This window comes from Gymnoscopelus braueri, assembly GCF_963280865.1.
Source record: "Gymnoscopelus braueri genome assembly, chromosome: 7".
Taxonomy (NCBI): domain Eukaryota; kingdom Metazoa; phylum Chordata; class Actinopteri; order Myctophiformes; family Myctophidae; genus Gymnoscopelus; species Gymnoscopelus braueri.
In genome coordinates, this window is record NC_137608.1 from 25,592,556 (window position 1) to 25,608,661 (window position 16,106).

The 16,106-nt window shown below is 41.5% G+C and overlaps 1 protein-coding gene across 4 annotated transcripts in view; it reads right to left on the reverse strand.

Annotated features, from left to right (window-relative positions):
* dock8 (dedicator of cytokinesis 8) overlaps positions 1-16,106 on the reverse strand; it is an 81,417-nt gene that overhangs the window by 24,193 nt on the left and 41,118 nt on the right. For 3 of the 4 annotated variants that reach the window (XM_080433297.1, XM_080433299.1, XM_080433300.1), the window contains 16 exons: positions 14,767-14,884; positions 13,599-13,669; positions 13,215-13,359; positions 11,816-11,917; positions 11,631-11,726; positions 10,597-10,831; positions 9,526-9,690; positions 7,716-7,894; positions 7,164-7,253; positions 6,474-6,569; positions 6,041-6,190; positions 4,762-4,875; positions 2,913-3,068; positions 2,221-2,363; positions 1,448-1,611; positions 1,131-1,273 (listed from right to left, as the gene is read on the reverse strand). In XM_080433297.1, the coding sequence (XP_080289423.1) occupies positions 1,131-1,273; positions 1,448-1,611; positions 2,221-2,363; positions 2,913-3,068; positions 4,762-4,875; positions 6,041-6,190; positions 6,474-6,569; positions 7,164-7,253; positions 7,716-7,894; positions 9,526-9,690; positions 10,597-10,831; positions 11,631-11,726; positions 11,816-11,917; positions 13,215-13,359; positions 13,599-13,669; positions 14,767-14,884 (2,167 nt within the window). The remainder of the gene's footprint in view (positions 1-1,130; positions 1,274-1,447; positions 1,612-2,220; positions 2,364-2,912; positions 3,069-4,761; positions 4,876-6,040; positions 6,191-6,473; positions 6,570-7,163; positions 7,254-7,715; positions 7,895-9,525; positions 9,691-10,596; positions 10,832-11,630; positions 11,727-11,815; positions 11,918-13,214; positions 13,360-13,598; positions 13,670-14,766; positions 14,885-16,106) is intronic. The other variant, XM_080433298.1, reaches the window with a different exon arrangement.

A 16,106-nucleotide genomic window follows, 5' to 3' on the forward strand; every position in this document is an offset into this window, starting at 1 on the left:
ATGAGACTTTTACCTGGTTAAATAAAAGGATTTAAGATGACGACCTGCAGAACAGGTAATCAAAATGATCATTTTGTTTAATTGTTTCGTAGGATGTCTGACAAACCATCTATGGAGAGTTTCTAACTAAACTAAGTTAGGCAAATAAAGACAGAGCACTTACTAGATCCTTTATGTGCCCATGGCAGAAATCGGGGCCAATGTCTTGCTGTGTGAAACCCCCCCCCCCCCCTGCCCCCCTCCAACTGATTTTGTGTAACAACACAAATTACAAGGGAACACATTCATCTGTTGGAAGAAAAGCTGAGCGGCCGTAAGAGAATAGCGGTGTGTGTGTTCAGGTTTTTAGTGCCCCGTGTTGTCGCTATGGCTTCATTTTGATGGATGTGTGTGTCAGACGAGACGGCCCTGTTCACTTACGATGCCAATGCCTGCCCATAAACCATCTCTCCCGGACATGTGTGTGCGCGAGCGAGCGAGCGTGTGTGTGTGTGTGTGTATGATTTTTCCAGGATGGATGAAGTGCGTGTGTGGCTCTGACAGCTAATCAATCTATCTCCTAGGAGCTCACCTGTTATGAGGCGCAACAACACACACGTATAATATGTGCACACTCGTTCCACGCACCTTTTCAATTTCCCAAAGCGTAACGCACACTTAACCCTTTAAGACCGGGAACGCATCTGTGTGTCATTTTCAAGATTTCTTTGGCTATTAAAAAATAGCAGATCTACAAGCTCATAGCGCGGCACCGAGTGCCGCGCTATGAGCTTGCAGATCTGCTATTTTAGAAATATATTTGTGCAAATCTTTGAATGTTTGTAAAATATTTTGTTCCAGGGACATCCAGAAGCAAAGATTTTAGTTACAAATGTTCGCTTTAAAAAAATATATATTCAAAGATTTGCACAAATTTTGAAGATTTTTCTAAAAATAGCTGATCTGCAAGCTCATAGCGCGGCACTCGGTGCTGCGCTATGAGCTTGCATATCTGCTATTTTTTTAAAAGCCAAAGAAATCAAAAAATGACACACGTGCTGCGTTCCCGGTCTTAATGGGTTAAAAAGCAAATGACGCTGCTGATATTCGCTATCACCGTTAAACCATGAGAAATAATCAGAACGTCTTACCATCGAGGCCATGGAAACGAGAGCGTTTCTTGCCAAGGTGTTGAAGGGGTTCCCGGCAATTGCCATGGCAACAGACTGATTGATGGGGGGGACGTTTTCGAGGTCGTCTTCAGTCTTGTTTTTCCCACCGCGACCCTCAGAGACTATGGACAAAAGCAAAGGTTCAAACATGTTAGTCAAAGCAAAATAACCACAAAAAGGCTCCTATCAGGACTTTTCAGACGTGAAACAACCTCCTTGTGCTTCAGGTGTGCTGAAGAAGGAAGAAGAGCTTGTGTGTGTGCGTGTGTGTGTGTGTGCGTGTGCGTGTACCATACCAGTGAAATCCAGGTTATTGATGGAATCGATGATAATGCCCACCAGGGGGAGGTAGAGGGTGGCGACCTTGGCCCTGACCTCAGGTTTAATACAGCGGTGGTCCAGGTCGTGGGCACACAGCAGACTGTATGTGGCAGTGATGGCTCTCCTCTGAACCTTACCCCTACACACACACACACAATGAGGATGAAAATGACAGTTCAGCAGCCTGGAGGCATTGATGGCCTTCCTCTGTAGCTTCACACTGGGCATGCACGCACGTACGTACATGTGGCGCGCGCACGCACACACACACACTTTGATAGTAGTTAGATAATTAATAATTGGCTAATGATAACACAGCAGCAAACCATTAACCAGTGTATTAATACTGTTATCATAAGCATAGATTTCTTTTGTGAAATGTGCCATCGTAGATTCTGTTTAACCATGCCGAGCAAGCAACATTGATAAATAATTTACTTGTGCGATCACAAAGTTTTACTTGTGTGTACAAGCACGCCAATGAATAATGAATTTCTGCCAGGATCGCAATATTAGAGGTCTTTTTATTGGTTGTAGGGGGACCACCCTTGCAGGATACATGGGATCAGCCTCTAGTTATCAGTACTCCAGCCGCCATCTAACTATCTCACATGACTTGTGTCACCTCTGCTCGCCTCAGAACGATCCCAAAGGAAGGAAAGCGTGTGTGTGTGTGTTGTGCGTTGTGCGCGTGTGTGTGTGTGTGTGTGTGTGTGTGTGTGTGTGTGTGTGTGTTGTGCGTGTGTACCCCTCAGACTCCATGTCCAGTGCAGCGCTGAGCTCTGTCAACAGTAGCCCTGTGAGGTAGTGCTGCTGCTTGAACTCCAGTGACAGCTCAAAAAGTCCCAGAATCCTCTGCTGCTCCTGGTAACTACAAGAACCGGAACTCTGCTGGTGAAAAGACAGAGGGAAGGACAGAAAATGGCAAAACAGAATTTGAAATATCTATTTATGAACATTGTAGAATTTGTAGAAAACGTTTTTCAGGCCAAGTACCCCTTGGCTGAGAGAGAGAGCAGATTGCAGATTAAACTTTTTTATAAATAGCTTCATAGACTTGTTTTACAACACTATAAATGTGTAGCGTTGTGTTGGATTCAGGTTAATGTGTAATTTCAGTTAACCACTTAAACCCTCAATACTTAGAACACTTGTACATGGTTTGCTCTCCCCCCCCCCCCCCCAACACCAAACGTCTTTGCCGAAAATAGTCGCTCTACAAGCTAATGTTCCCCTCAGAAAAAGGGATGCTAGGGTTCAAGTGGTTAATGTAAAAAAAAAAATCCTATCACACAAAGTTTGGGCGGCCCCCCTGCAGTAACTCTGAGGACCCCCTAGGGGGTCGGGAACGCCTGTTGAAGAGTCTTCAATGAAGACCCAATGAGCTATACGGACACAAAGCACTAAACAGCTGAAGAGGTGAGTGACAGGTGAACTGACCTGTGAGGAGATGGAAGGATTTGGGGAGGCGGGGGCAGAGGCGGGGCTACTGAAGTACAGGCTCAGGTTGAGGTAGTGCTCATGGCTGCACAGGATACGCAGGAACTCCAGACGCATGCTGATCAGTGTCGGCATGGGGACACTCTTAGCAGACATCTGGGAACGATATGAGTTCGAACATATTTATTGCCATTTTTGTTTCAACAACAAATATTATAGACAGAAATCATATAACACATTTAATCTAACCCCACATCCCACAAAATACAGATAACATAAAAAAAATAAAAACACAAAAAAAAAAATGGAAATTGTACAATATATAAAAGACAAGAGTCATTTTTCCCTACTAGCTGAAAAAACACTTATCTATTTAATACAGGTCCCAAAAGATTATTTTTCAAATCTAGTAGAAAATTCTTCTTTGATAGCAAGTCAGTACATTTCTCAAAAGGAAGACGATTACATGAGTCCCTGGACCATTGTCTGACATCTGGTTTGTGCAATTATGCGTTTAGCTCGGAAAGACCATTTCATTTTATTTATCCTTTATTTGTCCAGGTGAGTCCCATTGAGATGGTTATCTCTTTTAAAGAGGAGACCCTGGCCAAGGGAGCAACAAGCTGGGGTTACAACATAACACACAAAGCAAATTACACATTTATACAAACTCAAGTAAAACAGCTGCAGACCTGAGTTTTTAACGTCTGAAATAAGCTTTTAAAATCACCCTAAAGGGACCAAGTGCTCCAGTTTAATGTCTTTCTGGAGCTGATTCCAGGACCATCATGGAGCATAAAAACTAAAAGCAATCTTCCCAAATTTTGTGGACGGATAAGGGATGGTAAAAAGTGTCAGGTTCTGGGAGCGGATTTTATATGAACTTGTTTTTCAATTAAAAAGGCAATTAAAATAGCCAGGATTTGCCCAATGATGGCTTTATAAATGAAAATGTGCCAACCAATGTAAAAGGGAACAGACCTTGGATGCACAGCTGCGGACATACTGCCCCCCTTTCCCCCCAGCAATTCAATTGTTTCAAGTACATCATTCCAAAACTTCATGATTCCCAGGCACTCCCTTAAGCAGAGAAACAATGTGCCTTTCTCACACATTATATTCTAACACATTGGTCTGGAGTATTGGCATCAAAACAATGGAGTAGAGATGGGGTAATATGTGTACACTTAATCCACTTGTACCGTAATCATTTTCATGTTGTATTGATTGTCTGAAATTGAGCTTTATGACAAACTCCCTCCCATTCATCAACTGCTATCTCCATAATAAAATCATTACACCAAGCTAATCGTTTACTCTCCATTTCCTCAGACATCTTAACAAACTAATCAGAGATACTGTACCATCATCTTTTCCTAAGTAGAAAGAGGTGGCAGTTGGATTGGGTTGCTTATCTGTAAGCCTTAAACCCTATTGTTGACCAGGGTCCCCCAGGGCTCTATCCTTGGCCCACTCCTTTGTTCCATCTCTACAGCAAATCTCTTTGACGTCGTAATGTACGTCATGTTTTTGGCGCAAATCTTCAAAAGATCTTGCCAATACTTGCCAATCGCCAGGTCTTGAGTACCCGGTATAAAACCTTTGTTATCCCCATATAGCATGAGACCAAAGACCAAAGATCTCTGAGCTGTAAACTTTGTGTAGTTAATTAAAACTAATGAAGATAAGTTAACGGATTCATATCTTTTCACTGAAGCTCTGCAACTGTAAGGTATGGGATGCTACTCTTTTAACATGGTTTAGGTATCTTAAATTAACTTTTAGCAATTAAGTCCCACTCCCACGCAACAACTATGAGGACAAAGTACTGTAGGTAGGTGTACAGTACCTGGTTGCAGTAGTTTCTGACCAGTTGGTAGACAAATCCCCGGTCCATGAGAGACAGCAGGTCATAGAGGAAGAACGCCAGGCTTATGTTGACTTTCTCTGCCTGTTCCAGCTCCTGAAAAACCAACAAGAGGAATCAACAAACGGCAATCAATAATGTAATAAGGCTCATACTGCATCCAAAAAAAACATGCAGGCATCAGCTCCACCAGTTCCTGTTGTACAGAGCTCGCTGCCTGCAGGCAGGAACTGGATCATCCAGTCCACTGGTTTCCAAACTTTTTAGCTCAAGACCCAAAAAGAGAAATTAGACATTTCCCCAGGACCCAAACTACCGGTAGTGAAAATAGCAGATCTACAAGCTCACAACGCGTCGCAAAGCTTGTAGATCTGTTATTTTCACTACATCTTAAATGTTTTTTTTTGTTTATTTATGGAAATTATTAGATTTTACATTTTTATTTAAGAAATACTTTTGATTTTTTTTGGAAATTGATGAAGAGTTGTGACTTTTTTTTGTTTAAACTTTTTTAAATCTTTTGAAAATGTATGTGTTTGTTATTTTTATTTAGGAAACGAACAAATAGGGGTTATTTATTCGTGACCCACAAAAATCGGTTCGCCACCCACAAATGGGTCCCGACCCACTGTTGGGACTACATCTAGTCAACTCAGTTGAAATCTAGTTCTACAGTTACAAAAACACTTAAACCCTCTATACTTAATTGACCGGGTCTCCCAGGGCAGGGCTGTATACTACAGTAGATCCTCTAGAATTTCCCTCTACACCAAATCTCTTCACTGAAAACAGCCAATCTACAAACTCACAACGCATTGTGTTTCACCAAATGTTTGCCCCAAAATAGGGACACTAGGGTTTGAGTGGTTCAATTACTACGCACAACTTTAATCACTTGATCAGTCCCATGGAGCTCTTCATCGTACCCTCGTCTGGTTGAAGTGTTTGTAATGTGAAATTCAACACACGCACGCAGGCACACACGCACGCACACACGCACACAGTTGGCCTTGGGAGGGACTTCACTAATAGTGCAGTGAAAAGGACACATCCTCAAACCCACAAATGCTGTGTTCGCTGGAGCGAGGAGGCATGCCACTTCTTGGAAAGCAATCCTGGGCTAATGCCCCTGGTGGGTGAGTGTTTAACCTCTACGCCTCGGGGACGTCCCATGAGATCAGTTCTTTTCAATGAGTTTAAGTAGGCTAAACACACTGTGATTTAAGAGATCCAAAAATAACATAGTCATCATCATCCATACCTTTTGTTGCTTGACCAGGATGGTTCCGATCTCAGCAGTAACTACGCTAACGATGGTGGTGACGTCATCTTTGAAGCGGTCAGAGAAGCGACTCCGTCGAGGAATATTTTGCTTCTCCAGATGATTGACATGCTGAGCCATGCTCTTCACCTGTAGCGCGCACACACACACACACACACACACACACACACACACACACACACACACACACACACACACACACACACACACACACACACACACACACACACACACACACACACACACACACACACACACACACACACACACACACACACACTCTAAAATGACTGTAATACAGTAATAGGGCACAACAGTAAAATCAGTGTTCAATCAATGTGTTCATTTATTCATTTGTAACTGTTAAATTAACAGTCAGGATTTTACAATGTGTACATCATAGAATACTGACCAACAGCTCAAAGAAGAACCAGGCATATTTATAGGCGTTCTCTCTGCAGACCCCTGTGCTGACCACCATCTGCAGGGCCAGCTCCTCGTGGAACTGCTGCAATAGACAGAACACAGAGCCACTCACTCAGGGCACATTGCTTCTAATGGTGGGTTGTTACTCATTCTTAACCAACACAGGGTGCATTCACTCAGAAGAATATAGGCTGAGCTATAAACAGGAGGATGAATGGAGGGAACTTTTGACATCAGACATTAATTCATTTACTTGTGAGTTTAATGTCACACTGCCCCCTTGTGGCAACTACTGGTAAAATAAAATAAGAGATAAACTAATTTAGGGGAATCTCTCTCTTTTTTTCTAGGCATGTCATACTCATAGCATACATTTTCTGTACAAGGACCAGAGAGGCAGCGTAGGTTCGAGTCCCGTTTCTGACGGCCTTTGCTGCGTGTCATTCTCCAGCTCTCTCTCCCGTTTCCTACACACCTCACTTCACTTTACTATTAATAAAAGGCATAAAAAGCCCTTAAAAAAACAACTTACTGATAGCAAACAAGCACTGCTAAAAGATTCTAGCAAAACCATTTTCAGATTCAGGATATAATTAAAACCTAATCCTGTGTATTTTTGGACAAAGGTGTGAAGTCTATACGTTTCTATTTTTGGACAAGGGTGTGAAGTCCGTACCTTTCTGTTGGAGGGTCTGGTGCCTCCAGAGGAGCCCTGGTTGCTGACATCAACATAGGTAGACATGCGGCTGCCTGGGTTATTATGACCCTGGAGATGAACACAGGAAACACACAGGTTCCATCCCAATGAACGTGATGAATGTGGATGTGTCCAAATATGGTGGTTGACTAGTGGCCTATCCCAATGCCTAATGTTCTGTGAGGAATGGATATCAAGTGGGTGTACTGTGTGTGGAAGAAATGATGCCATCAAAACCATTTACATACTCTGTGCGCATTTGTGTGTACAAGTGTTTGACAATAATTTGCTCAGTGTGAGTATGTGTGTAGGCTTAAATGAGTCTGTGCAAGACCAGTTTAACGGTTGTGCCATTATTTTTTCCAGAGTGGAAAGGCTTAGAAAAGCATTTACCCTATTTGTGGTTAAAACTCTTCTTTGAAGCTACTACAAATTCTCTTTTTTTTGTTTGTTTGGTGGCACCTCATCTAGACATGATGGCCATTGGTCCATGTATTAGTGCAAACATCGCAGGTATCTGGTGTGCAGTACCTTGGCAGTCAGGATGTCTTTAACCTCTGCATCCTCAGCAGAGGAGTGGGGAGCTGGGATGTCAGGGTTACTGCTACTGCGCGCCCTGGACTGGAGAAGCATGTTGCCAACAGCAGAAGCTGTAGCCCGGCCCATGGTGCTGTAGCGACTCTCTGCAGTAGGCAACGAATTGCCTTGACCTCAATATAGGACCACGCACACGCGCGCGCGCACACACACACACACACACACACACACACACACACACACACACACACACACACACACACACACACACACACACACACACACACACACACACACACACACACACACACACACACTTAACAACTTGATGATCCTAACGTGATACTTAACGATGGTCATCGATGGGTGAAAGTGTGGAATAAACGCAGCTCACAAAGCACTCACAGTGTTTATCTTTTTAATGAAAGCTTACAGTTTCAGAGATGTTATGTTTTGTTTTTCCGATTCAGGTTGTTTTCCTGACATCTTTCTCCACTTAGAGGTGCAAAAAATACTCAATCTTCTTCCAAGGTTGACATTTTCCAGCACAGAGTAAATTCAGGGCCCTTTCTCACCCACCTACCCTGTTTGGTCCATTTTAATTGAACTACGGTGTGTTTATTCAGTCTAATTCGTTTGACACCATGCATTCAAACTAACTGAACTCTGATTTACTTTAAATGAGAACAAAATCTGACCCAAAAATAGGAAGTGAACCAAAAAAACTATAAACGTGTAAATGATTATAAGTAAGACATATTTTAATAAATTGTATTCTATAATTAGGTCCAACTTAAGGTCAAGTTAACACACTTTACAGACTTAATTTAGTGATTTAACAAATGATAATTTTCTAATAATTAATTATGACCATAAAATTCAGTCTCACTCGACTCCCTTGAAGAATGACATTCTCCGTCTTCTTGGTCTCATTCCATTATTTCTCAGACCAAGAAGACGAAGTGTCTGGGAGTTTCCATTGGAAATTCTGTCCAATACACAAGCAACCATTTATACCACTGGTTCCCAAACTTTGTAGCTGGAGACCCAAAAGAGAAATTTATGTCTCCCTGTGACCCAAACTAGTGAAAATAGCAGATCTACAAGCTCACAATTGCTAGCTTGTAGATCGGCTATTTTCACTACTTTTTTTACATAGATTTTTCAAATGTATGGAATTTCTGTGTGAAATTATTTAGAATTTGTTTTTAACCCATTTAGACCTGAGGCCGATAACAAAAACACCTTCTAAATCCTGACCTAACCTTTCTGAAAAACGTAGGTATATTTAATATATATATTATTTTTATTTAAAAATTAGAAAAATATATGTTGCTATATAATATACATAACAACAACTACACAAAAAGGGGTTCCGGAATAAAAGGTATAATAACGTTTAGTTGTTCCAGGTCTAAATGGGTTAATTCATGAAAATGTTAGATTTGTGGGGGTAAAAAAAAAGAAAGGAAAATGAAATGGAAATGAGAAAAAAAAAGAAAGGGGATATTCAGTGACCCACAAAAATGGTGATTTAGACTATGTGACTTTTGTTTACAATGTTTGGAATGCTTGACAAAGTGCAGTGAGAACACTAATTGGACCAAATGAAAAATACAACAATGTTGCAACTTCACGCCCAAATCGCAGTCAACAGAAGTATAGGTGTGAATGCACCCTCAGTCTCACTCTTGGACCCAGGAATTTTAAAACATATATCATATCCTATGTGAGCCAAAATGTAATAAATATTCAAAGCTGATGTTTAGACATGATCGTGTCAATACTCTTTTAAAAAAGGTACCTGCAAGCTGGATCTCTCGCGGTGCGTCAGGCAGACGAAACACCCAGTAGAGGTAGGACGCTAAAAGGCCGTTCCTGCCATGCTGGTCTCTGCTCAGCTCCAGGCTGTTATGGAGACTATTGACGACAGACACCACTGACTCAAAGGCTATCTGAGCCAAGTTGGCTGTTGCACAAAGACATAAGACAAGTAAACAAATAATGTTAGATTGATAGACAAGTAAACAAATAATGTTAGATTGATAGGCTTAAAAAACAACAACATTAGAGGCCCCTACAATAAGTTTAAATTATAGTATATTATAACATAATAAAGCTATATTCCAATGGAGGTTGAATTTTGCATTCCTTTGATTCAGACAAACATTGCAATTCTTCTTAAAACAACACGAAAATCTCTAAAACTCAATTCAAATAGTGTTCCCTAGCACGCTCAGACACATCTCTTAAAGGGACCACACCATGAATTTCATTTTTTTTTGGGGGGGGGGGTATTTTTTGGGCTCCCCAGTGTCTCTTGTACCCCAAAAAATATTTTTTTTTAACATTCAGTCATTCATTCTCATTTCAGAGATTTTCAGAATGGGCGTGTCTGAACAGGCCATTTCAGAATGGCAATGCAAGTGACATCACTTGCCTTGCCATTGCATTGATGATGGCCAGACAGAATTGCTCAGTAGCCCCCCTCTGCCCAAAAGGACGTTTTGGTATTGCAGCTGAAAGTGCTGTATAAGCCAGAGACAATTGACTTGGGATGAGTATATCTGAGTGATGATTTAGGCTCAAACCTTTTGAAAAAGGTTTGAGGGACATACATCATATGATATTAAATATCAAATATTTTTTTTAAATTCATGGTGTAGATCCTTTAACTCTAAAGCTTAATTTACTAATCCATCACACAACAGTGTCACTCACTGAAATTAATTGATTTTATATATTTTTTTCTAGGATTTTTGTTGTTGCATTTTGTGCTTTATTTGGAAAGAAGAAGAGTGTAGAAGGGTGGGAAGCGAAGGGCAGAGAGAGAATGATAGAGAATAATATGGAGCATAAATGAGGTGCAACTCACCAGTCTGCCCTGCAATGACCATGGGCTGCATGATGAGGGTGAAGAGCTTGTCCAGCACCAGGTGGAGGTAGAGCACCAAAGGCTCTAGTCTGGAGGAGGACAGGGAGATGATGCTGAGCTTCAGCTCCTGCTCCAGCTTGTTCTCTGCAATCTTCTCATCCCTGACCCGCAGGGGGAATGTGGCGCCGCCTTCCAAGGCGTGGCAGAGGGTAAAGAAACGCTCCAAGTGGTTGTCCTGGGTGCAGCGCAAGGAATGATGTATTAGATATGTAATGGTGTTTATTTTGTACAAGACAGACAGACAGAGAGAGAGAGAGAGAGAGAGAGAGAGAGATGAGAAGAGAAGCACTAAGTCAACACTCCAGGTGGGTGTCCAGGAAAAACAGAAGCTGTGTATATTGGCACTTGTCCACTGCATGGTACCAACTCCACTCAACCTTACTCGCTTTTGGCACCAGGTACTTTATTTTCCACTGCAGATATAGCAGTGTACTTGGTCATCATAACCTATCTGCATAGAAGAGCGCTAAAGAACATTTGCGACTTATCTGGAAATATCTCTATTTCACCAATACAGTCCAACAAAAGCAGTTGGTTAACATTTTAGGCAAAAAATAGGCCGTCACATATACAATGGCTAGTTTAAAGGTTTGTTAAAGGGGCACGAAACCCTAGGCTGATTTTGCAGGTTTTTTACAAACATGGCAGGTTAGTAAGCAACGCAGACATTAGATTTGGTGTGCCCAGAGCCATGTGTGTGGCAATGTGCAAACAGTATTGACACCTTTTGACATCGCCTCAGCTCACTTGGAACCTCGATGGAGGTGATACCAAAAAATTGTGTGTGTGTGTGTGTGTGTATTTGTGAGTGTGAGTGCAAGAGATGTGTGTGTGTGTGTGTGTGTGTGTGTGTGTGTGTGAGGGAACAAGAGAGAGATGTGCAAGAGAGGTGTGTGTTTGTGTGTGTGTGTGTGTGTGTGTGTGTGTGTGTGTGTGTGTGTGTGTGTGTGTGTGTGTGTGTATCCATTTCTCACTTGTGCATGTACAGAGGACACAGCCTGAATCTCCAGGTTGAACAGTCCTTTATGACTCTCCATCCACTTGACTGGAGGGACTTGGGTGGGCATTTTCTACATGGACAAAGAGATAGATTTAATATACTAATACATAAAAACAGAATGAATAAATCAGAGTCCAGTGTAAGGAAGCTGAATCGTACCTCAGGTGAGTGCAGTGAGTAGTTGGCAGGCAGTCGTTCCTGGGCAATGGGGAGACAGTACTGACCCGTCTGCAGGCGGTCATTATTCAGTATGGGTAGCCACTGGACAAGAGGCAGAGACAGTGGATAGCTCTCAGTGCATGTATTCATGATGGATAAAAGCTTGTGATATGAGACTATTGTCTGGGATTTGGGATATTGTAATATGCTGACATGGTTTTAATCTCTTAAGCCTTAAATCACTTATGTGGATTCAAATTAGATGGGGAATAAGTAAGCCCACACAGACGACCAGATGCTGATTCTGGCATGAGAAAATTCTTAGTGTTCATTTAACTCAGAGAGTTAACTAGAGAGTGCACTCTCAGTGTTAACCTAACACTGAGGATTTTACTGTGTACTGTTAAGTGATGTGTGTATCCCTTTCGGACACAACAAACAGCCCAGCGTGTTCAGTCTCAGCAGTCATACGCATTTAACCACTTAAGCCCTATATACGTACTTTAGTTTATCAGGGTCCCTCAGAGTTCTATACTTGGTCCGCTCCTTTTTCCCCTCTACACAAAATCTCTTTGCTGAAAATAGCCCATCTACAAGCTCACAGTCACAGCGCTCCATGTTGTGAGTTAGCCAGAGGGCAATCTACAACATGTCGGTAACTGTTCCCTGGGGTTCATGTGGTTCAAAATGTGCGGCTTTTGTTGATTCCGAAACGTCAATCAAATAAATGGAGCGTGCGACTTTTTTCATGCTTTTTAACCCATTAAAACCTAGAAAGCATCTGTATCAATTTAGATTTTTGCGCTGGCTATTCAAAAATATCAGATACACAAGCTCACAGCGCGTCACTTCGTGCCGCGCTGCGAGCTTGTACATCTGCTATTTTTGAACATTTTTTGAAAATCTTGAAAGCGTTTGAAAAATGATGAATAATTTTTGAATTACGAAAAAGTTTGAGAACTACCGCTTTAAAAGGCATTTGTAGAATCGGCCTCAGGTCTTAATGGTTTAAGATTGTTCCAGAAGGTCAGCACCTCACCAAACCCTTTACGGTTCCTGCTTCAAAATGTGCTGCTGCCATATTGATCTTCATCAGGTAGTACATACTGTAGGGCTGTCATGATCATGACATTTTTGTTGACGATTAACTGTTGTACAAATAATTGCGATTATCGAATCGCAATTATAATTAATTATAAAAATCACTTTTCTGTTTGCAAACTTTAAATACTTTTTTTCAAAAATAGCGGAAATTGCAGATCTACAAGCGCTGCTATTTTTCAACAGATACACAGATTCATGAGACAAAGCATTGCGATTTTCTCAAATAATTGCGACCAGGCGGTTACGTAATAATTGTGACAGGCCTAGAGGTTGCACAGGGGGTCGGGACTCTTACTGAATATCCTATGAGCGTCTCACAGCTGCCACTCTGGTTCTGTTTCTGCTGACAGCTGATGTGATAGAAAGTGAACAGGAGGTGGTGTCTCTCTGTCAGTCGCGCGGGAAGGGCCACCTTCACTTCCTCGTAGAAGTCTGGGGACCTGGCGGGAGTCGGAAGAAATCCGACAAGGGAGAGCGTGAGGGAGGGAGGGAGAGAGACAGAGGGATGGAGGGAGAGAGAGTAGGGTGAATGGGAAGAGGAGGAGAGAGAGGAAGGGAGGAAGCGAGCAAGTAATCACGAGAGACAGTAAGACAGAGAGAGAGATAAGACAGTGAGTCAGTAATTATAATTACATTAATGACAATATTATGTAGCAAGCAGTAAGCATGGTCCACGTACTTGTTGTGGTATGTGACAGGAGTGTAAATCTCCTGCACAAACTCAGGACCGCTTGATTTCCCAAAGAATACCTTTGAATTGAGAGTGAAAAAACAAGGTGAAAATTATGAAACCCTTTATGTATCAAATCAATGACACATGTGCAATCTAATACAAAAGGCATTAACCACTTAAACCCTATCTTTATTGTCAAAAATAGCCGAGCTACAATACCCAATCTTTTTCCATTTATTTTTGCCTAAAATAATAATAATAATGAATTGCCCAAAACGGCAGTTTGAAACTGGTCTGTCTGTGGGTTTTATGAATATTAGCCAATGAAAAAAAGTATTAACACATTGAGTGCCAAAAACAGTCCGGACCGTTTTTGAGAAGCCATGCGTTGTGTGCCAAAAACGGTTATGACCGTTTTTGGGAAAAAAAAAAATTATTATTATTATTATTATTTTTTTTTTTTTTCCTTCCCAGCACCAGGAGATATCATTTTTCGAAGATTTAGACTCCAATCCACTTCCTGGTTAACTTATGACTTCAAAAGCCTGTATCTCGGCTCTTGTGTACTTTTTTTCTAAAATATGTATTTTTGACTATTTTCGACTATTTTCAACTGGCTGCAACTATGGAACGGATTACCTAATGTTTTTAATTTTTTTCCCCCGATTGTACGAGACCTCTATGTGTGTAATGAGGGGGTCACCTTGAGGACGGTGATCACTGAAAATATTTTGTGACTACTTGAAAAAGGTTCAAAAATGGTTAAAAATCCAGGCACCGACTGTACCCTGTTTTAAAAAGACCCTGGCACTCAATGTGTTAACAAGAGCTTGTGACTAAAATAATAACTTTACTGGATCCATTTGGAACACTTTTTTACATTTCCTGAACAGTAACGGTTTTGGACAGAAAAGGTTTCCACCCGACAGCAATGATATACTGTACTTTTGTTGACCGGGATTCCCCAGCCGTATAATCCTGTGCCCCCTCCTTTTTCCATCTACAATAAAACTCTTGACTGAAAATAGCCGATCTACAAGCTTGTAGATCGGCTATTTTTGCTGAATGTTTGCCCCATAATAAGGACGCTAAGGTTCATGTGGTTAAGAGAGGGTGGGGAATGGACACTGATCAGTTCTGTACAAGTCCATGTATGTTTCACAGCTGCACTTACAGGTAGTGAGCAGCTGGCGTCCTCTCCACTCATGAACTGGAATTTAATGCTGATGTTCCGCGCCGATGTCAATCTGTTGACAAAGTTCAGCCTCTGAGGGTAGATATAGAGCAGGTTCCTACAGAGAGAAGAGAACAATTTCTGTTTAATACACAACAACGTTATCTCAAGGCTTAAACACACAGTGCCAAGCTATGTGTACTTCTTCTGCCAAGGACTTGGCGTTACTTCCAGTGTTGCCATGTCTGCAACTTTGGGCTTGTTTTTGTGCAAAGTTGCGTGTAAATATTGGTACTTGCGGATTGCGTTTTTTGGGCTTGTTTCTTAAGTATAGTTGCTTATTTGGGCTTCCTTCTTAATGTTGTTTAAACCAGTAGTTCTCAAACATTTTCGTGGCAAGGACCTCCAGATTAATATGTAGGCTATTTGTCCACAGCCCCCTCTCCCCCCCCCTCTGAAAATATGTTGTGCCAGGGAACAAGATTTGTGTTGTTAAAATGCTTCAAAAATATTCCAAAATTACCAGATTTTTCTTTTCCTTTTTTATGAAAATAGCAGATCTACAAGCTCACGGCGCGTCGCACCGCATTGTGGGCTTGTGGATAGCTAGTCGCTTCTTTTGGGCTCGTTTTCATATACCTGGTTGCTTATTTCTCTCGCAAAATCTGGCAGCACTGCCAGCACTTCTCTAATCTCTAAACCAAATCTCTAGATCAACAGATGGGGTTAAAATGAGCTACGATATTTTGCTTGTGTGTTTTTTCTCATTTTCCCATTGTAAGCTGCAAGCTTCTCTGGCAAATGTGTGAATAGGAACAGACTGAACTCCTGACGTATCAGCAGCACGCACTATGCCTTCCATCACATTGACTTAATTTTGCACCCCGTCACTAAAAGAAATCGTGCTGCATCCGATGTGAATGCACCTCAACAACCAGGAAATGTGAAAGTAGTTTTTTGCAGCTAATGTCTTAGTTACATGAGGATTGTTGTTGTGAAGCTGTCTTTAGTAATAGGAGATTTGTTTAAAGTCATACTGTGTACATTTAAACCTACAGTTTTTGGAAGAAAATTAATTGGGATATGTAGCTGTAATACCCAAGGATCATTATCTAGGAGCAAATAGGCCTGTGGCATGCCAACTTTGCCAATTCTTATGAAGACCACTGGAGGGCACCCTTTGCACAGTATCATATCAGTCATGTAAAACAAGCATTAACCAACCATGATAGTCTGAATGACTAAGTCATAATCACTATTACTATACTATGTTGTTGACTGCCTGTGCTTTGAACACAACACTTAAAACCTGATATACAAGGTAAGGTTGCAAATTGCAT